Raw genomic sequence first — 26,833 nt, 5'->3', positions numbered from 1 at the left:
TTTTTTTAGTCTCAGACTGACAGATTTTTTATGCTTCTGTTGCTAAGGGTGTAAATCAGAAGACTTTTTTTTTTATGTATTCTGGATAGTTTTCTTCCACATTATAGATTGTGGTAATAATATGAAAATACATGTCTGATCTTCAGATTACAAGAGTCGCTGCATATTTTACAGAACACAGATGGCATTTCCAAGCTATTTTGTGGCCCAGCTGAGGTCTGAGAGGCCTGGAATTCTGGTCCATGTATCGCGTTTCCTTTGGTCCATTCACAGTGCGCATAACTCCTTGCCATATGTCTTGCAGTCATATATTATAAAATTATCAGAGAATTACTCGTTGCTCTAATTATCTTTGTTCTTGAAAAAAAATCATATAATATAATTATTCTAATTATGTGAGCCATGTTTGTTGTCCTGGTGGCATATCCTGCTTCAGTTTAGTGATGTCATGCAATAGAGATTAAATGCTCGAATCTGATTGGTCAGAAGGTGTGCATTATTTTCGTATAGCTGCACAGGTAGTTCTGGCTGTAACATGAACAGCAGGTTTATATTAATGCACTTATTCCAACATGTTGTTTCTATAGTAACAGCTCATACACAGGGACTTGTACAGAAGACACTCCACATAATCTAAGACTAATAATAATAAAAAACGGCTTTAAAATACATGTTGTTTAACAAAATAATCCCTACGATGATTGATGTGGTGACATTCTTTGTTAGGAGACAGTTATTTAACATTTATGGAAGGAGTTTTGAGTGTTAGTGCTTTGTGAAGTTTATCAGCACAGGAAGGTCTTCAGGACGGATGCGTTTATGCTCTCTGGTTTCTCTGTAAAATGATAAGCTGCGTTTTCAGAATGAGAGAAAAGAGAGAGAGAGAGAGAGAGAGAGAAAAAAGAGTGAGGCTGGTGAGAGAATACCAGCTATAATGTAAGTGACAACAGGAACTAACTTGTCTCTTGGATGTTAACTAAAAACTGTTAAAATGCACAACATTTGGTACATTAATAAATTAAACTTTGTAATCATTGGCAGATTGCTGTGGTACAAGCAGAATAACACATTGCAGACAGTGCGGTTATATGAAAAGCCTCCGGACGTACGTTATTTTTGTTTAACAGCACGGGCTGTCATGTGTTATTACTTACGTGCTAAGCATTTCATACGTTGTCTTCGTTGGAAGGGTTGTGATGTGTGTAAAGCTGAGAGCTGACTCAATATGCAGCTCCCACTGGCTCCTGGCTCATACAGCCAAGATGTGAGCTAATGTGCTGAGTAAAAAGTGCAGCCAGCTAGCAGCTAATTAACCTTCCTCTCACCTAGACCCCCTGCAGGCTAGTGAATACGAGTAGGCCAACCCCTCCTCCCTGCTGTTACCCTGCAGCCACTTTACTGCCTCTCTGCTAATAGATTCGTTATGATTCGTCCTGTATGATTAGGACCACACATCAGCGCTAATGGTTTGGGTTCTACAGATGCCTGAAGAAAACTGACTTTTATCATCATAACTGTGTAAAGCTTTTTAAAAATTTCAGAAGGTAGTGTTTGTGAAAAAAGAAAAAGCTTTTCTTCCATAAGGGAGGAAAGAAATTAGTTAGGGAACGTACCAATGTGAGAGTTGCAGCTGAAGCCAATGAGATGCTGTAGTTTCTTTTCAGCTTATTTGACCTATGACCTATGACCATGGCATCATGTCTGCATCATTACCTGGGCATTAAACTCTTTCATGTAGTCTGGTGAAACCCAGGAGTAGTGCTATCATGGTATACTGGTAGTAAATATGCACTGATAATACAGAAACAGGTGTTTTTGCATCATGCAGGTGTTTGTCAGCAGTCTGGTGTATCTCGATTGTTGGACTGTGCCAGTTACTCTGCAGGAAATCGTCAAGGCTGGAGCGTGAGCAATGGAACTTTTTTTTTTTGGTAAAACTTACAGCTAACTAGGTAAGTTAGCTAGCTGACGGTACAGAATAGTACCCGCTGTAGGATCTCTGGGAACAGACTTCACTCACTATTTTTTTTTTTTTACTTTGGAGAACAAATAAGGGAATGTATGTGCTGCTTTACCACAGGAATGGCGCATTTCTCCAGCCTCACTTCACTCGTCTTTTTGAATTAGTTTTGATCCTGTACTATTATGGAAGATGTCGAAGATTTTGTGTGTGTGTGTGTGTGTGAAGTCATATGTTAATAACTCCAGCTTACCTCATATTAAACATCTAAAGCATGTGAACCAACAGGTTATTGGAACAACGTATGTGGCATTCGAAACGGTTAACGACCGTGCCTTAGAACACTTTACTAAAGAAGGAGAAATGAAAACGTCCTTGCTCAATTTAGCACTGACTCCAGCTTGTGATGTAAATGACAATTTCCTGTAGATGTTCAGTGTCTTATAACAGTAGTTGTCAGAACAGGCTTTGGCCTTGATTTTGGTGCATACTTTTATAAGGACGATTAAAGAAAAGCTGCTCAGTTCTGTCCATGTGACCAAAAGTGAGTTAATACAGTTAATAAAATAATCAACTATGGCAGGGTTTCTAACCTTTTTTTTGTCAGCTGAATTTATTCACCTGAAATGCCCTTAGCATGTTAAGCAGGTTAACGTTAAGTGAATCTTTTGCATGTTGAAAAAGTTTGTTTTACTCGTTCACAGCTTGGGTTGATGTCCTTGCCTTGTTTGGTTTGATGGCCAAGTTTTCATGTTTTGCTCCTAAAAGTCTTTTTAAGAAAGCTGGCTTAATGCTTTGATTAGAAAGCTGCTTCACAGCACACACCACACACATGGGAAAGGGTTTGGCCTGGTCACTGTCCATACACGTAAATCTAAATATTATATATTCCTCGCTGTACTTACAGAACATTTCCTGCTTTGGGGATGTAGTTGTTTAGCTTGGAGTTCGTTCCTCCTCTTGTGATTTTCTGACAAAGTGTCTGTCCGTTTTAAGTGTATTTAAAGCATTCTAAAGATGAAGACGCTTTTAAGCCACGAAGAATGATTTAGCTAGCTAAGACTGTAATTTGTGTTTAACTCTCACATGTAAAGAACTACTGACATGACCCATGATTAATTCAGTCAACTTCTATCACTTTTTACTTATGAGATTACAATAAAATGCTACAGTATTAATGGTTTTAATTAATTTAGTTTTTTTACTTGTAAAAGTATATATATTAAAATTTAGCTGGATATGTCATTGACATTTCCCTCCCATTCTCACCAACCCCTGCTGTAAATCTGCAGTAATCCATTTAAGAGCATGTCTACTTCATCCTGATAACTGCCACTGAAATAAAAAATGGCCGTGTTGTCGCCGTTTTGGGTTGTGTGATTAGTAGCTAGTTTTTTGCTGCATCTATCAATTAGGAAGGATGGCTTTGAGTTATCGTGTGTGGGTTTTGTGCATTGGCTGCCTATACAAGGATAGGAGTTAATCCTAGGAATTTTTTATGGAATCTTAGGATGACCTTAGGCAAGCAGAAGTTTTAGTACTACTGTTGCTGACAACTGCTTTGACTACAAAACGAAATGAATAACGCAGCTGAAAAACGTCCAGAAAGGAGCAAGTGGGAAGATGTGAGAACATCTGTGTGGGTTTTTCAGAGCTGCAGAGACCTGAGAGGGCTTGAAAACTGATCCAACAACAACATTGACTTTTGTTATGCGAAGATACCTTGATCAGCAGTTTTACAATGATTCAGGTGGCGTTTTAGAGTGAACTGAACTGATGAAATTGTACCTGCATCTCATTTTTTCTGGTGTACTTCATGATGATTTCTCCTGAATTGATCAGCAACGTGCAGGCTTTTAGACCTACCTCTGTTCTCAGTGACGACGACGACGATGATGATGATGATGATGTATGATCTAGAGTCGAGGCAGTTCATTAATGGAAAGAGCTCTGGGGCACCACGCCTCTTGGATGTGGAAGAAACTGAATGATTTATAGCAGGACAGACAGGTGTTTTATGTGTGTGTTTTGGATAAGGTTCAGTGTGTGGTGTGAGATAAATAAAAAAGCTACAGGATAAGTTTTGTTTTCCTGTCACACCGTGGCATTTGATGAGGATCTGCTGTGCGTTGTGTGTGTGTGAATCCTTGTGTGTGTTTGTGGTGTGTGGGTTGATGTAGGCACCAGCAGAACAAGTATTTGAATGTGTCTATGAGCGAGAGTGTGTGAGTGAGTGTGACTGTTTATGCGTGTGTGTGTGTGTGTGTGAGAGAGAGAGAGAGAGAGAGAGAGAGAATTTTAGTCTGGGATGTAGTTTTTCACCAGTCTTGAAAGGATGTCCCCATTTCACTCTGTCTTTAACACCTTATTTGGCCACATAGCAAAGCGGTGCAGCTGTGACATCAGGTGAACAGAAATTCCAGTTATGAGGCAGACGTCATGGGGTCTGTGTTTTAACGCTACTTTCTTTGATTTTTCGTGTTTGTGAGCTATTTCTTTGTGTGTATGTAATCAATTACATTTTAAAGGTCAAGGCTGGGAGCTTAACTGATGTTTTTCTGTGTCTGTCATTTTGCTGTCCTTCATGCCCTTCAGTTTGGGTGTAAAAAAAAAAAAAAAAAAAAAAAAAAGATTCAAATGACTGATAGAAAGCCCCAATTAAAATGCACAATTTAAACCTTTTTTGCAGGTTGCACTGTCATACAGTATAGACACTCCATTTAATATTAAAATAAACCAATATCTCATTATTTATTTATTAATTCTTTTTTTTTTTTTTGGATTTTTTCCCCTAATTTTCTCCCTAATTTATTCTGGGCTAATTCCCAGCCACTAGTTAAATCTCCCCAATCATACGACAGCTACCAGTCCGGGAAGGCGAAGACTATCACGTGCTTCCTCCAAGACACGTGAAGCCAGCTGCGCACCACACAGAGGAAAGCGCTATCCGTCGTCTTCCGCATGCACAAGCTCACAGACGCTCACGATTGGCTAGTGTCACCGTGACAGGGGAGAGCGAGAGAGCTTGCATAGAAATAATTCTTTCAAGTTGACCAATTAACTTCAGTGCCTCAGTATTCCAGTCCTTTGAGAGGGACAGGAAAACCTTTTTTTTTTTTTTTTGTTTTTTTGTGAGAGACTCAGACAGCATTCACTGCTGCCTAAAGAGCATGAGTTTACAATCTGACAGTACAGAACAGAAAGTAGTCAGAAACAAAGCTTGTGTAAAATTTCACATCATTAGCTTCACAAACCCAGTCTTTCTGAACACTGAACCAGCTAGAAACCAGTGCTGACGAAAGGCAGAGCTAAAACAAATGTTGAAATATTCCGTCTTTGAAATTGTGTGTTTCCCCAATCCCTATAAACTGTACTTTTTAACCAGCCTACTGTAGTGCACTGGATATTCCACCTTGTGCTTTCAGACATTGCTCATAAAAAGGGAAAATGGCCTAAATAGTGCACTATGTAGTGAATAGGTATGTGGTTTTTTTTTTTGGATATATAGATGTCAGAAGGTTTCTGCATCTAGGTGTTACTCTTTGCTGAGACCTGAGAGTTCTTTATGGAAAACCAACAGGAGAATAAGTGATGTACTCTCACCACACTTGACTGATATTTCCTAAACTCTCAGGCTTCAATGAGTGAAATTTGAAGAGTTTAGGGTAATTGAGTTCAGTAGCTGAGATGGAGAAGCCTAAACTGGTGCACCATTGAGAGCTTTGATGTACGGAGACCTGCATCTTTCCGACTCGGTGTACGAGTACAAATGGCTTTTCTGCTGTAACCAAACCTTATACGGGCAAAAACAGACGATTAAACCTAATGGACCAATAAATATGCTTTTGCAAAGCAATGTGACATTTAGGAATAATTCTACTTAGTGTCAGTACATCTGGAGAGTTTCAGAAAGATAAAAAGTTGAGTCTTTGTGCGTTGCTTGAGCTGGAGGAATGATGTCTCTGCTGCAGTGTAGGAGGAGGCAGTGCAGGTTCTGTTCTCATACAGCAAGGCAAAAGCCCGGCAACCAGGAATGTGATGGAAAATGGTACAAAAATACTTCTCATATATTCATTTCAAAAGACAAATGACAGCAAAAAAAGGAAAAGTGCTTAAACACTGACAGCAAATTAAGATAATACATGCAGATTTGATTACAAGCACTTTGATATTCTACTATCAAACTAAAGTGGCACGTAGGCATTTTGGTATGTGAGGTTTGGATATTCCCCGCAATGCTGACCGCACATAAACACAGCAGGTTTCTCAGCCAGTGAAGGGCTTCTGTTGAAAGAATGACTGTGTGCTGTGTAATACCACACTTTCAGCTGCATATCAATTTCTGAACTTCAGCTTGAACCAAAAGAACTTGTGTGAAACCTTGTGTAAGGTTTTGTCATAAGTGAAGGACACTTCTCGTAAACATATGTTCAGAATTGACCACAGTGTCATTCAACTTCTCTCACATGTGAGCACTGGCTGTTTCTTCCAAGCCCATATTAACTGTGGGAAAGTCTTTGAGCAGGAAAAGATGCTTGAATCTGAGCATGGGCATTTCTAATAAATCTACTTGAATTTTGCAAAGTATCATTCAAATAACATTCAAAAAATTGCTGGTGAGCGACAAAATCACGTCGCACCAGCTAAACCGGTTTAGAGAAATAGAGAGAGCTGTCCTGCTTACGGCTGTAATTAACATTTAATCAAACTCAAGTTTGGTCCTGTTTGCTCAGATTACCAGTCAAAGCCACTGAGTCAAACTCTCTTAACCACTGAGTCAAACTCTCTTCATTTGGCATTAGTCATTGACACATTTATCGTGACACTAATCTAAAATACCGTACAGCAACATGTTAGGAGTAACGAGAATGCTCCTAATCTTTTTTTTTGTCTTAAATTGAGATTCGGTTGCTGAAATTGTTGAATAGCTTTCAGACTTGCAGCTAATCCACAGTGCGCGTGTCTTGATGACGTGCGCAAAGAGCGAAAATGATCACAACCTGCACGCAAACCACCTCGCCGATAGCGGACTTTCCTGCGACTCATAATTACTATAAAATAGTCAGAACTGCCTAATTTGCTACTCAAAGTCTGTCTAGAATATTGAATATTCAAAATATGGACTCCTGCCTAGTTTATAGGCAAATCATTATGCAGCGGCAATGATGAAAATGAGGGCTCATTGTATGTATGTACAAAAGCAAATAAAATCTCACATAACCATTAATATGACCAGTTCTGTAACTGTGCTTCTGCTTCTCTGTCTTCTTTCCACCTGTGGCGAGCTGTTGAGAGTCAGCAACAGCCTGCATGAATGTAACAGATCCACTATGCAAATGGCAGGAAAAGTTCCTCTTTTGTCACCTGACTCAGGCACCAAGGGACCTGTGAAAACCACACAAAAACTAGAACTGTGGCATATGAAACAGTAAACAGTTCAGGATGCTTGGTGCTCAAGCATCACAAGCTTTATCAGACCGTGACTCATGTGTATCAAGCTAGCTGCTTCACCATGTTCAAGGTCAACGTGGCCCCGGGCAGGGATACATTCTGGATGGGAAGCCAGCCCCTCATTTAGTCCCTAAAAAAGTAAATAAATTCCTTTTTGCCTCCCTACAGAATGACCCACTGGGTCTCCAAATGAGGAACTGTCAGATCAGGCCTGTGAGAGATACAGTAGCTCGAACAATGCCAGTCTTGTGGTCTGACAACACTGACACACTGTGTTCAGCTGTGCTCACTTGGCCTGAGGGCTAGAGGAGTAGACATTTAGCGACCACAAGCTCGAACTCTGTAGGATCATTTGACATTTGAATTCACATTTTCTCATTTGGCAGACACTTTTATCCAGAGTGGCCTGCAACAGGCCCTTCTCACACTTCTACACACTTCTATGCAACGGAAGTCGTCATAGTAGGAAACACATGACTGCTGACTGCAATGGCACGATTTATGAATGAACGTGTTGGCCCACTTGAGTATTTCTGATCTGCTTAACACTTTGTCAACTTCTTTCCGAACTTCATGAGGTTTTATCACCCAAATGGGACAAAACCTTTATTTTAAAGTGTGCTCACTAGCAAACAATGAGTTTTAAAAATCCTCAAGTTGATTTAAAAGCAATAGAAGAAAAAAAAGACACATTACTGATTGATGTATTCATATTCATAGTTCTGAAGACTGCTTTCACTTTCACATTCACAGATGGTGCCTAGTGTATACTGGTATTGTGAGCATGAATAGTGGTGGAATATTGAGTGTGTGATTTATTAGGTGGAGTGTTGATGCTTATTTACTCTGATTGAACATGTAAGTTATATCAAATACTGTTGATTTCGAATACAAGCACTATACCAATTTAGTACGTGCATATAAACTGAACTTTTATTATTATACTTGTCACTGTAACTTCTTCTTTTAAGTGACTAACGTTAAATTTTAGTATATGTGATCTGTAAGCGAGGTCCTCATTGGTTATTGTTAATTTTTTCAACTCGATGAAAATTATTTACACTATTTTGTCACTTGGCTTTCTCTTCGGCAGTTGATTTTTCTGAGTTAACCGATATTTTGGAGACTAGGTGAACGCGCAGACCGATTTTCATTGCTCATCTCTCAACATGTTCACTGCTGTCACAGCACAGATGCATCACCAAGCTTGAGGGATCTGTAGAGTTGATGCATTTCCTGTTTGGTCAGTGAGGTGTGGTGGTGTAGGATAGAAGTATTGAGCTGAGGTTTACACGTTTAAAAACAGCTCTTTTATGATGCGCCAGGTGCAGTGTGTGTCAGTGTGTTACAGATGCATAGAGATCCTGATTAGTTACATTCATTTATTATGTAGAATTTCATATATATCAGTAAAATAATATGAAGTGCACTGGAAAAGAAGCTGAAACAACTCCTTAAAAAACACACACAGGAAATCTCATCACGACATTTTGCCTTGATGCTTTACATTTGTGTATGGTGTACGAGATGGACATGTGATTCAGCTAAGATGACTGTGAGCTGTTGTCGAAGTCATGAGAGCTGCTGAATGAAAAGACTGATGTGTGGCAGATGCAGGAGTTACACACCTCAGTGCTGCAAGTCTGAATAAAGGACATAACGTCCCATCTGCCCCCCTACAAACACCACCCTCTTCTTCCTAGTAGCTCATGTGTACTATATAGAGATGTTGCTTGGCTTCCTTCCATTGCTGTTTTGCTCGAGCAGCAGGAACTGTGTTGGTGCTAAATCATCAGATCACTCACAGCATTAATAGGCCACTTATTTCACTTTAAAAGGGCCTGGTTTCCAAGGGAGCCACTATCTCATGCTCAAGCACTCTCCTCCTCCTGGATTGTGTAATTCCTCATTCTTGGTTGATGTAAGCTAAAATATTGTGTCCAATTTTATTCCTGAATGCCTTTTCTTCCAACAGACCGGCAACGAATCGCTTCACCTACCCATTATGGTTGTTCATTAACCATTAGTGGTTCAGCAAGGGGAATTTTACTCAGGCTGTGAGCTAATGCTTTGATGTTTTCAAGCTTTTTTGAAATAATCTGTTCAGATTTTATAGCAGGATGAACACCTGAGGAATAGCCAGTGAGTGCGCTAAAGGAAACTCGTGTAAAACATGCGAGAACACCAGATCCAAGAAACTGAGCGATGAACTTCTAGCAAGAGCATGAATTTAAGCATCCAGAGCATGAATAGGGCTGTGATTAATTAAGTCTGAAATAGTCCAGTCTCAAACCCCAATATTCAGATGTTTAATATACAGATTTCCTCTTGGTTATAAAATAAGCTATCCAACTGGAAAATTCAGCATAAGGGTCTCTATCTGATCAGCATTCTTCTTGAGGAAAAAAAACAAGTGTCATGCTACAGACAAACCACTGGAAATGATTGGTTAACTGGACTACAGCTAGGTGGTGCTAGTGTACCAGCATTAGCCATAGACTACACACAATCTCTAGCTTCAGAGCAATTGTCCTGTTTATCATTTTTTCCCAAGGTGAGAGTGTAACATGAATTTTCATCATGATGAATAATAGCAGTCTGTCCAAACACCTCCCAGAAATGTTGAACATCTGGTACAATCCACTGAGGGGAAAGCACAGAGTACTAGAAAAGAGTGTTTTTGCTCTTGCTGCAGATCCGGAGTGGCACGACCTCTAGCAGTCACTGCTGTTCTATACTGCACATGAATTAATGCCACAGTTATGGGAGAAGTTATGGGATTTGTTGGAATTAGTAGTGAAATTCAGTATAAAGGGGCTGCTGTTGTGGTGTAGCATCGTATCCAGGGTGTACTCCTGCCTCGCAGCCAGCGTTCCTGGGTGATGAATAAATGAATGAATGAATGAATGAACATGGTATAGCACTAGAACCTCATTGTTTTACTTTCTCACTCTTTTCTCACTCCTTTCCCCTCTCTCTTCCCCCTTTTCTCCTGAGCTCTGTTTTTTTTTGTTAACTTTTTATTCCCTGTGCTTAGCTTGCAGCTTAACTTTCCACTTGAGCAAAAAAAATTCCATGCCCTCTTCTCTTAATGTTCCCCTTATTTTCCACACACATCCCTCTCTCCAACCACGCTCTCTCCTTTGCCTGTATCAGTACATCAGGAGTGCTGTTGTGGAGCAGCAGCTATTTTTATCCCCATCTCACTTAAGCTCATTCCTCTCTTTTCCTCTTTGCTAAGCTCACCTCCACTCTCAGGTAACTCTCTGCATTCTCTCTGCATTGTCTTTCTGAAAGTAATAAGGTCATGCCCTTGTTTAAAGGGACAGAACCTGGCTGAAACACTCAACACCAGGCAGAAGGCAGAGGAAGAGGCCCTGAATACAGCCTTTAGAATGATGGAAGGGTAGAAAGTGCAGAACAGCTACATGACATTTAACATGATTAATAGATTTAGGTAATTCAGTTATGTGCTGTGGTGGTTTTCTCTGGAAATTCCCTTCTTCTGTTGCTTCTCTATGCTTTATTGCCATAATGAAGTTACAAACTCATGCCTAATTGACTCTACACTATGCATAATATATTCTTTCTTTTCTAGCATTGTGTTTCACATGGTTCTTCTCTTATACGCCGTAAACCTAATGCCTTTGATTCAGTAAATCTCATCAGTTAAAATAGTGCCTACAGCAGGAGTGCTCAAATATTTTTGCAGCCAGGGACCTTTTTAACTTATTTAAAGAAAAATTAAATTATAGACCCCCATGGAACATAGTAAAACTCTTCAAGTGTTAGGTGATAAGTGATAATCATTTATGTACGATAAGATTTTGGCTATTTATTGCAGCTGTTGAGCTTTGTATTTCTGAAATTTCACACTACACGACTTGCAGCGATCTCAGAATGACTGACCTTTTACACGCCATGACTGTAATCATTTGCGATCAGTTGTTTGAGTGGACACTACACGATCGCTCACAGATGAGACGCTCGCACTACACAATCTTTCGCCTGGAGTGGTCGAAGTACACTTCAACCTCAAATCCCGCTTTAACACGTAATTGTAAAATCACAGACCCCTGGTTACACTTCTCAGACCCCACTTTAAGAGCCACTGGCTTAAACGACTAAATGACTACTACAAGTAAATCTGAAGTAGTTTCTTTGTTTCTATATGTGCCTCCATTGTGTGTGTTAGTAGTGCCACATGACATTTTTTTCCCCCTCTATCTACAGACTGTCTCTTCAAGCTGTGTCCTATGAATAGATACTCAGCACAGAAACAGTTCTGGAAAGCAGCAAAACCTGGCGGCAACAGCACTACAGACACAGTACTTCTCAACAAACTACATGTGAGTTACACATGCACACAAACAAACAGAAACAGAATCAAAAATACGACAAGACAAAAAAAAAACCTAAAGATTGCGTCCTTTATATTATTTTATTTTGTTTCATGAGTGTGATCAACTACTTAGAACTGCAGAGATTTGAACCCCGGAGGTGGCACATATTTGTTGTGTTTAGGGAGACCCATTGAGCCATGTTCTTATAGACAGGAAGTGAGGGGAAGTCTGGTTTCTTAAGTGCAGTGTGATCTGCCGGGGCTGGGGGTGTTCTCAGTGTTCTTCAGTTGAGCAAGGTTGCAGAGGTTCACTGCAAAAATGCAATGCCAGGTTTCACATGCACCAAAAGAGTTGCGTGTTTGTCTTTGGCCTCCCAGATTACCGTGCAGCTAGTGGTTATAAAGAAATTTATATCAGTTTGTTGAAAACATAACAGCAGTGAGGTACGCTAGTGTACCTGGAATCCTGATTTTATCCAAAACTCCTAAAAAACCCATTTCCACTCATTTGTTTCTCGTAAGTGTGATAAGTGGATTAGAGTTCATTTAGGCCAACAAGGTGAAGCTGTTGAAATGAAACGTGTGTGTCTCACAGCATGCAGCTGATCTGGAGAAGAAACAGAATGAATCGGAGAACAGGAAGCTGCTGGGGACGGTGATTCAGTACGGCAACGTCATTCAGGTTAACCGATCAATAAGACACTTAATGACCGCTGATCATAAATATCTTCAAAACCTACGAATTTCATGTGTGTGTGACAAACTGCTGCTTCTGTTCTGCAGTTGTTGCATCTGAAAAGCAATAAGTACTTGACAGTGAACAAGCGCCTACCTGCCCTGTTGGAGAAAAATGCCATGCGCGTCACTCTGGACTCTGCTGGAAACGAGGGCTCCTGGTTCTACATCCAGCCTTTCTACAAACTCAGATCTATAGGAGACAGTGTAAGTAAACTCCACTATGTGCTTTATTCTCTAGGAAGCACTATGTCCATTCTAATCCACAGGGAACAGGGTAAGTCCATCACGCCATTGTGCGCTTGACTCAGTGGGAGACAGTCTAGGTTCTACAGCCAGGTCTTAGTTCTACAAACAGTTCATTCTACTCCACAAAAGACTGCATAACTTCACTGTAGGGTTCAGTCTGAGTGCTTGCTCAGTCAATTTAAGCTGGAGGGTTTTTTTTCACACTGAACACTGAACAAATGTTTAGCCGAAGGCTAAACATTTGTATTGAGTCTACTCTTAATTTATCACCTGTTGAGCATTGTACTAATAATTAAAATGTCCTAATGAGAAATTTGTGGAATTAGAAGGAGCAAATTTCTAAGTAACTATGCACATGTAAGTTCTGAGTATGCAGAAACATCATCTGTGCATCCATTTGGAGACTCGGTCTCCATTTCACACTGACAGGTTTAATAAATGCAAGTGCTTTAATGGTGGGTCTGGAAGCAACATTGGCGTTCCTTATATGAGTTGACCGTCTAGCTTACAGGATTGAAGCAGGGCGTTCTACTGTGGACTGGATTTTCTAACAAATTAGCTTCTCCTTGCAGTATAATGTCCTGTAAAATGAGGAGAATGCTGTAGGTATTTCTCTATGAACACTCACAGGTGTAGTATGCTTCAGTCTTGTCACAGACACTTACTACAAACCTGCACGGATTTTGCTCCCTTCACATGCCTGCTAGTACTGCCTGATTAAACAGAGGGCTGATTTAGAATTATATAATAGCATTATAGCAGTGCTGTACAGCAGTGTTGCTCAACTCCAGCGTCATCCCGTGCTCTCTCTGTTTTAACACACATGAGTCAACTTGGCAAGTCATTCTTTGACCATGCGTACCTGGTCAAGTTTTCAAAGATGCTCAGCTAGTCCAGATTTTTACTGCCCACTCCTGATTACCCATGTACCGTGTCCAGAGCTGGAACAGACTAGAACAGATTGAGGACCTCTGTCATCAAGGCATGATCAGGTGATCATTCATACTGGTTAAACAGAAAATAAGATACAAGGGGGAGTGTAATGTAGATAACGGTGTCTGTTGTATAGATAACAGATTGTGCATTTCACATGGTCTCAACGTGTAGGCTGTGTGAGTCATCCAAACAAACACTTCCTCGAATATGAATATGGATTCTGGCCAAAGTTAGCTCATTTATTTAGCTTAAGTCCATGCATAGTCTGTTGCTTCAGCTGAAGTACTTGGCGTTTGATGAATGCAGCCTCTTGATGTATGTGTTTTTCAGTCTCGGTCCTCAGGTCACTCTGCACTCCAGTGATTTCCTTGCGCAGACACACCGGAGACAAGTCTCTAGCTAATTAACACAATGTTTTTTTGTGCAGCAGAGAAACACATGTACACTACAGGAGGATTTCAAGAGCAAGACTAAGTAAATCTGCTCAAAATATATACATCAGATTAAGAGGTAATTCAGAGGTTTACAGATGAGTTTCTGGGTGTCTTCAGGCTGTCCTCAGATCAGCCTCTGTGCTTCTGACTGTACAGCTGGCAGATCCAGCATGCGCTTTCCGTCCTTGTCTTAAGATGGACGTTTGCCAGGGACAGAGCATGCAGCCATGAATTACTAAAGCTACCCTTAAATAGTTTTGGAGTGTGTCTAATTTTGTCGAGCCAATTCTGCTGAACCAGTCCAGTCCTTTTTTTTTTTCAATGTCTTTGCTCATGATTTTTGTAAACATCAACTCAACGCCTGTTCCAGGCAAGTGACACAGTACAGCCCTTGGTTACCAGGATCACATGAGATCCACATGGTGGAAAGGTTACTGAGGTTAAATAGTGATACATTTCCTTACTGCTTTAATGCGTCTGGTGTTATGTCAACTTTTTCTGTAGAAAATAGGGAACAGAAGGATAAAAGGAATATGAGAAAAGTAGTATGAGAGGGATTTTTTTTTTGAGTTATAGATTTTGCAGGAGACCTGATGACATCTTCCTGTTCTTACACTATTCTATAGGAGTTGGTTTTGTGAAGCTATGTCTGTATGAATAATGATTCTTAAGAAATTGTGTGTAACTTTCCCTGCAGGTGGTGATTGGAGACAAAGTGGTGTTGAACCCCGTGAATGCTGGACAACCTCTCCACGCCAGCACCCATCAGCTGGTGGACAATCCAGGGTGCAACGAGGTCCGACCCTCCTCCTAGCCTTACGTAAAATGGAAAAGATAATCAAGACTTTTTAAAAATTTTTATTACTATGTGTTATATATGAGATTGATTAATCTCACACAATTTGCTGTGATCTAGGACATGACACAGAAATGTCATTACAAGTTATACCATGACGACCTCCACTGTACTAGTCATGCTTGTACAGTTACTCAGAGATTGGGCTAGGTGGTTGGATAAGAGCCTTCATAAGACTGGAGCAGATCTGTCCTGCTTCCCCGTGCTAATGTTTAGCTTCATTTCCTTTCAATCACTTCGCCAAAAAAGGACTGAGAGTAGTTTAGAGGCATAGATTTGTCTTTCTTAAATATTGCTTCTCTTTGTGTGTGCTCTTAATAATAAGAGCGTTTGCCAATGTTGTGATTTCTATCTTATGATTTAATAACTGTTATGAATCCTGTCTCGTGCTGTCCAGGTGAATTCAGTAAACTGCAACACTAGCTGGAAAATAGTCTTGTTTATGAAATGGAGTGACAACAAGGAGGTCATTCTGAAAGGGGTATGTACTGCAGAGCACAGTATCATCTGAACTGAAATCTGAATGGAATATTAATATATACTTGAAGATGGAAATAGAAAGTAAGCTACCAACCCTACTTCCCACATAATGAGTAGGAGCTAAAAGTCGTAGTCTTGTTCCACTGGAGCTTTCTTTTGTTGCACAGGGTGATGTGGTGCGGCTGTTTCATGCAGAACAGGAGAAGTTCCTGACGTGTGATGACTACAGGAAGAAGCACTATGTCTTTCTCAGAACCACTGGGCGCCAGTCTGCCACCTCGGCCACCAGCAGCAAGGCATTGTGGGAAGTGGAGGTGTGTAATGGACCTACATTACCATTAGATGTCATTATTTCAGACTGCTTAACTTCAATTTTACATTTAAATGCATTAAATTTAGTTTCCAGGCAGCTCTCTGATTCTGAATTTCTCGTGTTCTCACACGTTCAGGTGGTTCAGCATGACCCATGCAGAGGTGGAGCTGGTTACTGGAACAGCCTGTTCAGGTTTAAGCACTTGGCCACAGGACACTACCTGGCTGCTGAGGCGAGTAGTGAGGTGTGTTCTGCTTCCGGACGCTCTCTCCCGCTCACTCTCTCTCAAACCACAATCTAACACAGTGTCTCAGACTCTCAGGAAGTTCACAGTGACTCAGCCTTGGCTACTGGAGACCTGGCTGATCATTTCATTCCGTACAAAGCGATGTGAAGCAGCTTGTCTGCTAGTCACAGTTAATTTCTGCTCTGTAAAAATGAATAGCGATGTGTGGAGATGTAAACTTTCCTTCAAAAACTGCAGCTATCACAAAATGACCAATTTAAGTGTTGAGGCAAAACATTTCATATGTAATTATTCATGTAGAAGCCTTTTCTTTAGTTTAAAAGTTTCTTTAGTTACATTAGTAACTGATATTAGCTTGTTATTTTAGCTTGATTCAGAGAATCTTTAGCTAGAATAAGCTGTCTGATTTCTTCTGCAGACATCAGCTAGTGTCAGCCTGCTGTAGTTAGACAAAATTTTAGTGTTATTTATGTGAACGCATATATAATATATGTATATGTTATGGAAGAAATAAAACCTATAGATTTGATATCTTAAAGAAAAAAAGCCTATCTAGATGTATATCAATTGATTCTACTCTTAAGCTAATAAATTAATGATATTTTTCCTTATAATGTAGCTCATTGTATGAAGAGTGAGGCACGTTAGAGCAGACAATCACTAAACTATGCATTTATATTCACGGATATGAAAGGTAGGTGACTATGTGCCATGGTGAAAGATGCCCATTGTGAGCCCACATGGTTAGTGGTTATTTTACACCCAGGCATCTGAAAGTGTTGCGATCTCATTGTGCACATTTTTTTTTTTTTTTTTTTTTTTTATAAAGGTGAATCCGGACTATGAAGAAGAGTCTCAAGAGTCTCGTTCCTCAGTAAGTACCTGCATGTAATATTTTTAATCCTGTTTCATTTTGTTTGTGTGTCTAATTCACTTTGTGTCTTTATCTAAATTATGTGCCGGATCTTGTTTTCTGCTCTAGGCGGGTGATTTTATCCCCTTTAACTTCCAGGTACTTTCCGTTGGTCAGTTAGAATCCATTTGCACCTAAATTCCCCTATTTTTTTGTTCTCATTATGCTTGTACACATAGCTCTGGATCTCTGTGCACTGTACAAAACATAGCTAAATGTGCATATTCTTTCTTGCATTTGTGCACCATCCCATAGTGTAGTCCTGTACATTCACTGTATGTGCCATTCTTTATTTTTGTACATTTTAAGCATAACGTTGTGTAAAATCATGTCCTCCATTGAGACGTGTGTGGTGTGTTTGTGTGAAATTGTGACTGTGTCAGTCACCAACCTTTTGTTCAAGAGACCACAAGTTAAAAACATTACTTCGTAGTTAAGAATGCCTCTTAAAGAGTGTTCACACAAGCGAACACAAAGTCTTGTTCATTCTTCAATTTTGTTAGAATCGCTCGTTAATCAGAGAAGTGCTGAAGGTGCAAGAGCAAGATATAAAGTGTGTCTGATGAATTGATTTTTTTTAGTCAATTGTTCAACAGGCATTTGTTGGATGAATGTTGGTATAAACACAAGGTGGTGCTGCACTGAGGAAAAACGGCTGCAGTACTGAGGCTAGCCTGGAGATGGTGGTATGAAACCACTCCTGAAGCAACCTCTTCGCTTCCTGGAGAGACTATGACCAGGGCAAAGGCAAAGGGCTTTTTGCTTGTCAAGGCCACCAAGACATAGATATTAGTTTTTTTTTTTTTTTTTTTAATCAGCGGTCAATACTACATATATTTTCTTTTTTTCTCCATACACATATTATATTTTATACAAGATCTTTCTGAATAATATCTCATGTCATAGGCTAGGCTTAGCACGTTGACAAAGCTGGTGCATGGTCTCCTACGTAAAGATAAATATCACTGTAATCTATATTTGGTGCGATGGCATCATTAAGGTTACCTTAGTGTATGATTGGCTTTGTGTGTGTGTTTGTGTGTGTGTATTACGTCAGTGCTGCTTGCTGACCTCTTGGTTGCTTAGTTTCCATGGTAATGAAGTGTCTTCTGTCTCAGCTGGACTTGGAGCACGAGGCTTTACGAGCTCGTCTGCGCACGCCCAACGAGAAGGTCATGTACACCCTCATTTCTGTCCCCGACGGCAATGACATCTCCTCCATCTTTGAGCTGGACCCTACCACTCTTAGAGGAGGGGACTCCCTGGTACCCAGGTAGAAATCTCACCATACCGTTTCACTAACTTTACATCATCACGTAAAATCACAATGTTTAATCATTTTTTTTTGCTAAACATTTGCAAAATGGCCAGCATCATCATTCCCACACTCACTTTATAATCTATGGCTTGTATGGGTTGTCTGGAATCCCGAGGGATGTAGAGATGTTGGGGTTAATCTGGGTTACAGTGAGAGCAACAGAACCCGAGCGAGGGCTTTGTAACACGAGAGCATAGTCGACACTGCAGGTTCTGTTGCATCGATTTTCTCTCCTGCTCCCTGGACCCCTGGAAAAGGGTACTGCCTGCCACGACCTTAACCTTTTCCACACAAAGATCTGTAATTGATGGCGCTGGCGCTCGTTTGAGCCGATACGCTTCCGTTTTAAGTCTCTTGTCAGCAAGTTTCCAACTGACACAACCTTGGACCTCAATCTCTGTGTTAGCTAAAGCGGCACACCAAGAGAGAGGGTGAGAGAGAGGCAGATGTGTGGATGGAGGGAGGGAGGATGGCTGACCAGCATGACCATTTCTGCTTTGTGTAAACAAACTGAGATATAATCGCCTTAGCTATGGATGTTTTCACGGTTTAAAAATACACCTGTGACCATGAAAGGCAGATTATTATTATTATTATTATTATTATTATTATTGTTATTATTATTATTATTATTATTATTATTGTTATTATTATTATTATTATTATTATTATTATTATTGGGCTATTAATTTATGGTCATTGTCTCTCTGTGCTGCTGACTCAAAATGTCAGTAATGCATCACCATTTTATTACACTAATAGTGTTTTAATGTGAAAATACTGAGCACTAGTGTGCTACAGAGTTGTTATTACTACTGTTATTATTACTATTATTGTTATTACTATATTATTGTTATTAGTAGTAGTATAGTATGAGGTATGCAGCCATATATATTTTGAGTCTAAATTTCGTATGTTTATCATTTCTGTGTGTGTGTGTTGCAAGTATAACGCGGTTGCACAAGTCTGCACAATACAGCTGTGATCTTGTGACTTCCATTACCTCGTGCCACGGGTTTTATTGTCTGTTGAATGCCGGTGACTAATATTTTACTTAACGTCAGAAAGCTACACACAGACACACAAAACACACACACTTTTACTGATATGCGCTTTCACAAAATTCCATTGTATCCAAGTTGCGTTTACATGTATCATTTGGCTTGCGGGAATACGTGTGTGGGAGAGTGTGTGTGTTTGTCTGTGTGTGTGAGACAGTGTGTGTATTTACTAGCTCATACCCTCATTAAGACTTCCACTGAATTCTGACCTCATCATGTGAAAAATAGGCAGGAAAGTCCCACCTTCAGAGTAGGCCGGAAACTGTGGTCACCATTCCCCTCGATTTCATCCTGTTTAATTTTGTCTCGTCTCCTGATGGCAAGCACAGGCCAGATGTTACGCAACACGCTGTGTTTATACTGCCGATCATCTGGAAAGTATCCCTGTATGACGCAGTCGGCCTTGTGTTGCAGTGCCACTGTTGAATTTGAACCAGATTCCGGCTTTGAGTGTGGATGATCAAGATTCGGGGCTGTGCCTCTGCGTCCCACTCCTGAAGCTCAACCTGGCTTTAGTTATACACAGTTGAGTCCGGATTCGTATCTAATCTACCCTACCTGGGTCTCCTGTTCAAATTAGAATTAAACAGCAGATTTTAAGGACCAGCACTGGGCACAAAGGATAAACTATGGTTAGAACTTTCACGATCAATTAATAATTTCTTAACGGGCCACGTGAGGCTAGGACTATTACTCTAGGGGTATATATAAGTGCATTTTGTGTTAGTTATATATGAGTTTTAGGTGTGTGTGTGTGTGTGTGTGTGTGTGTGTAGCATTGAAACTAAGCTTATATCTATACTAGGCTTGAGAGCTGTCAGCATACCCGGCTATTAATACTGCTGTAGTTCCTCTCATCCTTCCGTTTATGCTTTGAGCGCTAGATTTTATGATCTACTGTGGCTAGTAGATGTTTTGATAAGCTTAGTTGTGATTCTGTGTGTGTGGGAGAGAGATCAGTGTGGTCTGAGTTCACAAGATAAGAAAAAGTGGTGTGTGTGTGTCACGTTGTAATCTGCATGCTGTCTGTCTTGCAAAATGCCCACTCATGCACACAAACACCTCTTGGCACAAAGAAGAGCTTTAGGCGTGCCTAATTAATGCAAGTGCCCACAGAGTACACACACACACAGACACACACACACACACACACACACACACGGACACACAAAGGTAAGCCTGTTGATGAGGTGGCCCATTACGCAACCTGGCCTAAATACAACCAGTGTCTGATGTACGTGCTGGTGGCCCAATGCTTCATTTCTTTTTGTGTGTGTCCATACATAATTTTTTTGGGCTTTTTAATTCCAGGAGTTACTACGGATGAGGCAGAGGGTTAGTTAGGGTCACTGTATGTATGTGTGACTGTTTAACTGCCAACTTAGTGAAGAAAAAAAAATACAGGGAGGTCGGTCAGTGGTGGGAGGCGCTATAGTTCCTCAAGAGGATGTGTTTGCACACTGACGCGGTGGTGCGGGATCAGAACAATACAGGCTTTGATAACTGGCAGGTGTGTGTGTGTGTCTGTGTGTGTGTGTGTGTAATTGAGCAAGCGCCATAAATTCTCACAGAGTTTACATAAGGATTGTGCAACTAACATTTGCCTAAATACACACATTAGTTGATCTGGGGCCTGTCAGAACTCATCTTGACGGTAATTTCAGCTTCTGAAGAATTTTACATAAAACCCTTGTAGAGGAGATGTATTTGAAAAGCACATGGAGGCTCCAGCATTCTATCCTGAAACCACAGGAAAGTTCAGTAGCAGTGTCACGGATGGGTTAAAATAGTTAATTAATTATCTACCCTAGCTGACCTTGATGACCACGTTGGAAAACCCTGTTTGCTCAGTGAGTGTGACGAGCCCGTTGGTCACGCAGCAGTGCTTATCTCTCTCTCTAAGACGTCCTGAATTTTCTGCCTTAATTGTCTTGTCTTCAGACCAGAAATGTAATGCGAGTCACATGTGTCGCACTGGGGGTGCAGGCATCTGAAAGGGCTTTCTGCTTCCTCGCCCCATGTGTTCTTGACTTAATGATGCTCAGAGACTCTCACATGACTGCCTCCTCTACACTGGGTGGCTTTCCCTCAGGCAAATGTGCAATACACCAAAAGGTTGAAATGAATCTGAACGCCTGCTGAAATACCTTCTTCTACCCCAGCTGTCTCTCTCTAAGCGTGTTGGCAATGTGTAAAATAAACTTCTCACGATATAGCACATAGAGTGCTATTTATAAAATCTAAAAACTGAAAATGGTTTCTCTTTATAAAGCAGTTTCACTTTAAAATATCACCTCAAGCAAACACGTTTATGAATAACCCTGTATGAAAAGTACTACGTAGCCTAATTAATGAGACGAAGGGAAAATTTTAGACATGTTGTTTACAGCGTTTTCTGTTAGCTCATGACCTCCTGCCTTGAGGACAGAGGCATGGAGCGGATCTGTGCTTTGCTTGTTCAAGCAGTAACTCGCTGGGCTGCTGCTTGGCTCACTTGATATGATCTTTATTGTATTTATGAATTGAGGTGTATTTTGTCATACAGTCCTTTTCTTTTCTCATCGGCCATAACTCTCATTGTTCAGATATTTGTTGGGCAATTTAAAGCTGAGTGTTGGCGAGTAAGCTGTAATGAACTGTGTTTAGAGGACATCATCAAAACATAATTGTAATTAAAGCACTTGATATTATAGGGTATGTGTCTTGTGGTCTTGAGTCTGTAATTCTGAGTGCACGTGTTGTTTCCTTTAGGAACTCATATGTGCGATTGCGACACCTGTGCACAAACACATGGGTCCACAGCACCAACAACCCCATCGACAAAGAGGAAGAAAAACCTGTCATGCTTCGGGTAGATTTGTCTCTTATTGTTTGGATAACTAAGATGATTCATTGATGTTTGTGTATTGTTTCAATCAACCATGATTTGATGATCAAAACAGATTAACCGTAAACCAGCATTTCAGCATGAAATCTGTTGTTCATGCTCTATCTAGATTGGCACATCTGCTATCAAAGAAGACAAAGAGGCCTTTGCTATCGTGCCTGTCCCCCCTGCTGAGGTCAGGGACTTGGACTTTGCCAATGATGCCAGTAAAGTGTTGGCATCTATCGCCGGTAAACTGGAGAAAGGCACAATTACACAGAACGAAAGGAGGTAGGACCCTAAGACATGTTAGGCTAGAGTGGGGAAAGAGGAAATGTGCTATGATACAACAGGTAATATGTTTATACCACTAATCAAGTGTTACATAGACAGAGGGCCCAGATTTTTTTATTTTATTTTAAAGGCTTAAACACCAGACTCGACTGATCCAAGGGTTACGACAGCAGACTGAATGAAATGTTGCCAATAACAGGCATGTGTCTGTAATGAGAGTAATCATTTTTTTTGGCCCAGAATGACTGGCTTATGAGCCATTGTCAATTCCTGAGGGCCACCCTGTTGGAATTATTCCAAATTGGAACCGGCATCGGGAAGAGATCATCGGGGAGCAATGACATAAGAATTATGAGTATATAAATAAAACAGGCAGGTTAAGTAAAGTTTATTGTTATCTTGCACAAGTGTGGGACCTTAAGCTCGTGCACACGTGAAAATCCACTAGCTGGAATTTAGAAATAAGTTAGGACGTGGTGTAGGCTCGGTTTTATTATTAGTTTATAAAGTGTTAGGGTGAAACTTAACTTAAACTTATATTCAAGGCCCCTCATAATGATTTAGTTTCCAAATATAGTTTCAAAAATTTTCAAATGTTGTAGCATAAATTAAAAATATTGTAGCACTGAGATGTATATACTTATAAAAAATGCTATCTCTAACTGTTTTTATGTGTAAAAAACATAAAGATTTACTTTTTGCAATGTAGAGATAGTTGTGTTTCTGCTTTTTATGTGCAGCGTGTTATGAGATAATCTCTCGCCTGATACCACAAGCAGAACTTCTGATCTTGCTCATATATTGGATGGAATCCAATCAAGACTGTGGGCAAAACTAGTATTATTATAGACTTGTTTTTTTTTTAAATCTAATTTAGGATTCTTGAAAAATGACATGACTTCTTGTTGCAGTTTTACAGATAGGTTTGGAAAGAAAATGTAAAATAAGTTTGACCCTAAGTGTATGTGTTGATGATCTTATGTGTCTTTCTGTTCCCTGATTGTTTGTGCAGGTTTGTGACCAAGCTGCTGGAGGATTTGGTGTTCTTTGTGGTGGACATCCCAAACAGTGGGCAAGATGTGCTGGAGATTATGGTAAACAAGCCGAACCGCGAACGCCAGAAGCTTATGCGGGAGCAGAACATCCTCAAGCAGGTAGAAATGCCATATATTATACTTTATTTTAATGTATTATTTGCATTTTTACACAGCGCGATGTGCACACATACCTGAACAATGTTTCCACTTGACCGTTGTCGTGTGCATGTTAGTGTTCGTGTGGGCTTTTAGCTTTGACGTGTTTGCCTGTGTTGTCCTCTCTTCTCCACTGCAGATCTTTAAGCTCCTGCAGGCTCCGTTCACAGACAGCGGCGACGGGCCCATGCTCCGATTGGAGGAGCTCGGTGATCAGAGACACGCGCCTTTTAGGCACATCTGTCGGCTGTGTTACCGAGTGCTCCGCCATTCCCAGCAGGACTACAGGAAGAACCAGGTGGGTGTCATTAAGGGTATTTACTTATAATCAGCTTGGTTTTAATTACACCTGTGACTTTCCAGAAGTGCTGGATGATGTGGTGTATGATAGACATTTACATTTACACCCTCATCCAGAGTGACTTACAGTAGGCTTGTATAGTCTTTATCAAAACATATGCCCATGGAGTTAGTGTAAAACTTTGTACAGCAAAGAATACATTCAACCAGTCAAGTTTTTTGTCTATGTGTACAATGTGATTCTCACTAAAGTGCATTAAGTAAAATTAGTCAATTTTTGTTTTCAAGATTAGCTCTCTAACGGTTAAGTAGGAGGGTTAGGCCTTGACCTCCCCTTGAGGCCGTGCCCTCCCCTTCCCGGCCATGTTCACAAAGCTCCACCCCCAGGATCTACAGTGGCCTGTAGCGCGTCTATAACATGACTGATGGAAGGTCCATCCCAAAACAAAACAAGCATTCCAGACCGGATGTCGGTATTCCAAATGGGTTTTCTCAGCCTATTAATACCTTTGTCCTGAGGTCATAGCATAAACCGTTATTTTGTTATTATGTTCTGTATATTTTGCAGATTATTTGTACAAGTGAGAAATAAAAAAAATTGAGTATTGCACCTTTAAGTGCTTAGTGAGGGGGTGGGCCTTCAGTCTTCATTAGAAGGTGGCTACATGTCATCCTTGTGTCTTGAGAGAATGGGAGTCGAGCTGAGCAGGGATCATGGTACAGACCAGGCTTTGAGAAGTGTTTCGAGGTAGCTAGGTGGCTGCTTCAGTTTTGGCTTTGTAGACAAGCACCCCTGTTTTAAATCCAGTGGGGGCAGCTAGAGGGAGCCAATGGATGAATCGCAGCAAAATCGAGACAGAACTGCCTTATATTTTATTAAGATAATAAGTTTCAAAAAGTGCTGTTTTTGCGCAGCTGATCCCAAGCATGTGCACTTCCTTCCAAACATCGCACTCTGACTCAACAGATCATGCAGTAATTCTTCTCATACAGGCCTCATGAGTAGACCCAGTTGTCATGAGTAGACCCAGTTGTCATGAGTAGACCCAGTTGTCATGAGTAGACCAATATGTCCTGCATCCACATGAGTTTAAGGCAATGCTCCTTTGATTAGGTTCTCTTTCAGAAGCTGCTGAAGGTGTGAGATGCTGCTTACTAGGAAATGTGATGAGAATGATTGTTAGATAATAGGCCACAGAAGATTTTGATCAGGGATGGTTTTACTTTACTTTAAAAAAAAATACTTTATTTAAAGCAAAAGCATGTTGTAGTCAGGTTTTACTTTCATGGCCATGATGGCACATCCTTTTACAGCATGTACTCCAGACACTAATAATGGAAAAATGCATCTAAAAAGCAAAAAATAGACTCCGAGTCAGACGCTGAGGACATAAATACTTCCTGTCTCTCGTTTACAGAATAACGCTGTTGTCTGACAGCATGATTTTGTTCTGTATCACACAGCAGCACTGTTTTGTGAACTTTACCTATACAAAGATTCATACACTGTCTAACAGATGCGTTTTTGAGAGGATTTTCTGAGCTGAGATCGTTAGATTCTGACATGGTAGTTCTCTGAACTATGCAGAGGTTATTGAATTAAAGACTCTTTGTCTCGTGCTTTGTCCAGACCAAGCTGTTTAGACCTTATCTCTGCCTCAAGAGTGAGCTTCACTTCCTGAGTCTGCCTGCATCTGGTGGTCTGTAATAACCTCCTATCTGGGGCTGTAGAAGAGGCCGTGATGGTCAGACTCCCTTGTGCAGTTCACATTAGAAAGCTCACTGTTAGTCTGCCCTTATCATTTACCTGTACACTAACTACTTTTGTGAAAATGTGTGAAAACTCGTGAAATTTTTCAAAAGACCAGAACTCCACATGCATACCATAGTGTAGAATTCTCAACCCAAACCTGGGGAGCCCCTACAATAATAATATGTAATGATTTTATTTAAATAGCACCTTTCTTACACTAATGGTTTAGAAAATACTGCGAGAAGAAACAGAAGCAAAATATAAAAAATATATCGGTTAGAGTTTATGAAATAGAATCGGTAATGTCTAGATAGTCACAGTCCCACTCACAGTGCCACGTCATGCAGAGTCCGCTTTGACATCCCAGAGAATCAGAGCACCACACAGCACAAATAAAGAGTTGAAGGACCAGGGCAGAATGATTGTCCTTCTCATGGATGAGAATGCAAGCCTGCAGATACACGTTTCAAGGACATGGGAACTCAAGCCACAGTAAGCTCAAACCACAGTGTTGCCACCAGCACCGAAAGAACCAAATCACAAATGTCCAACAATAGAAAAGAAAACTTATTAGCAGTCTCTTTATGAGCTGAATCAGGAGAGGTAACAGTCCCTACAGCTGATGCTGTACCTTGCCTTTGTTTATCAGATAGACCTGAGGACACACAGACCAATCAGGAGCAATATCCGATTAGTTTTCAGTGTGTGTTTTTTTGTAAGAGTGCTGCCTGTTTTATTGCCGCTGACCTGCTTGACTGCCCCCCCTTTTGGTGCAGGAGTACATTGCCAAGCAGTTCCGGTTCATGCAGAAGCAGATCGGCTATGACGTGCTGGCCGAGGACACCATCACGGCTCTCCTACATAACAACCGCAAGCTGCTGGAGAAGCACATCACCGCAGCTGAGATTGACACCTTTGTCAGCCTTGTGAGAAAGAACCGTGAGCCTAGGTGAGAGGCAAAGGGCCAGAGCTGGTTTGTGCATGGACAGATGCTTTAAAAAAAAAAAGGAGGGAGGAGAGAAAATGGAAAACTAATAAACACCTAGCCAAAACGTACAAGAGAAAAGGGATATAAGGGGAAAGGACAGGGTGTGCTTAAAGTGTTTATAATCAAACACAATGATGAGTGTCT

The 26,833-nt window shown here is 40.6% G+C and overlaps 1 protein-coding gene across 13 annotated transcripts in view; it reads left to right on the top strand.

The window, feature by feature from the left end:
• itpr1b (inositol 1,4,5-trisphosphate receptor, type 1b) overlaps positions 1-26,833 on the top strand; it is a 110,808-nt gene that overhangs the window by 6,348 nt on the left and 77,627 nt on the right. For 9 of the 13 annotated variants that reach the window (XM_026935780.3, XM_026935788.3, XM_026935787.3 and 6 more), the window contains exons 4-18: positions 11,645-11,760; positions 12,349-12,435; positions 12,537-12,695; positions 14,805-14,903; positions 15,361-15,444; positions 15,611-15,757; positions 15,893-16,000; positions 16,833-16,877; positions 16,986-17,015; positions 18,035-18,189; positions 22,047-22,146; positions 22,292-22,452; positions 23,468-23,609; positions 23,788-23,946; positions 26,478-26,650. In XM_026935780.3, coding sequence (XP_026791581.1) covers positions 11,645-11,760; positions 12,349-12,435; positions 12,537-12,695; positions 14,805-14,903; positions 15,361-15,444; positions 15,611-15,757; positions 15,893-16,000; positions 16,833-16,877; positions 16,986-17,015; positions 18,035-18,189; positions 22,047-22,146; positions 22,292-22,452; positions 23,468-23,609; positions 23,788-23,946; positions 26,478-26,650 — 1,765 coding nt within the window. The remainder of the gene's footprint in view (positions 1-11,644; positions 11,761-12,348; positions 12,436-12,536; positions 12,696-14,804; positions 14,904-15,360; positions 15,445-15,610; positions 15,758-15,892; positions 16,001-16,832; positions 16,878-16,985; positions 17,016-18,034; positions 18,190-22,046; positions 22,147-22,291; positions 22,453-23,467; positions 23,610-23,787; positions 23,947-26,477; positions 26,651-26,833) is intronic. The other 4 variants (XM_026935790.3, XM_053226942.1, XM_026935789.3 and 1 more) reach the window with 1 other exon arrangement.

This window comes from Pangasianodon hypophthalmus, chromosome 20, assembly GCF_027358585.1.
Source record: "Pangasianodon hypophthalmus isolate fPanHyp1 chromosome 20, fPanHyp1.pri, whole genome shotgun sequence".
Taxonomy (NCBI): domain Eukaryota; kingdom Metazoa; phylum Chordata; class Actinopteri; order Siluriformes; family Pangasiidae; genus Pangasianodon; species Pangasianodon hypophthalmus.
This window is presented reverse-complemented; position numbering and strand designations above follow the sequence as displayed.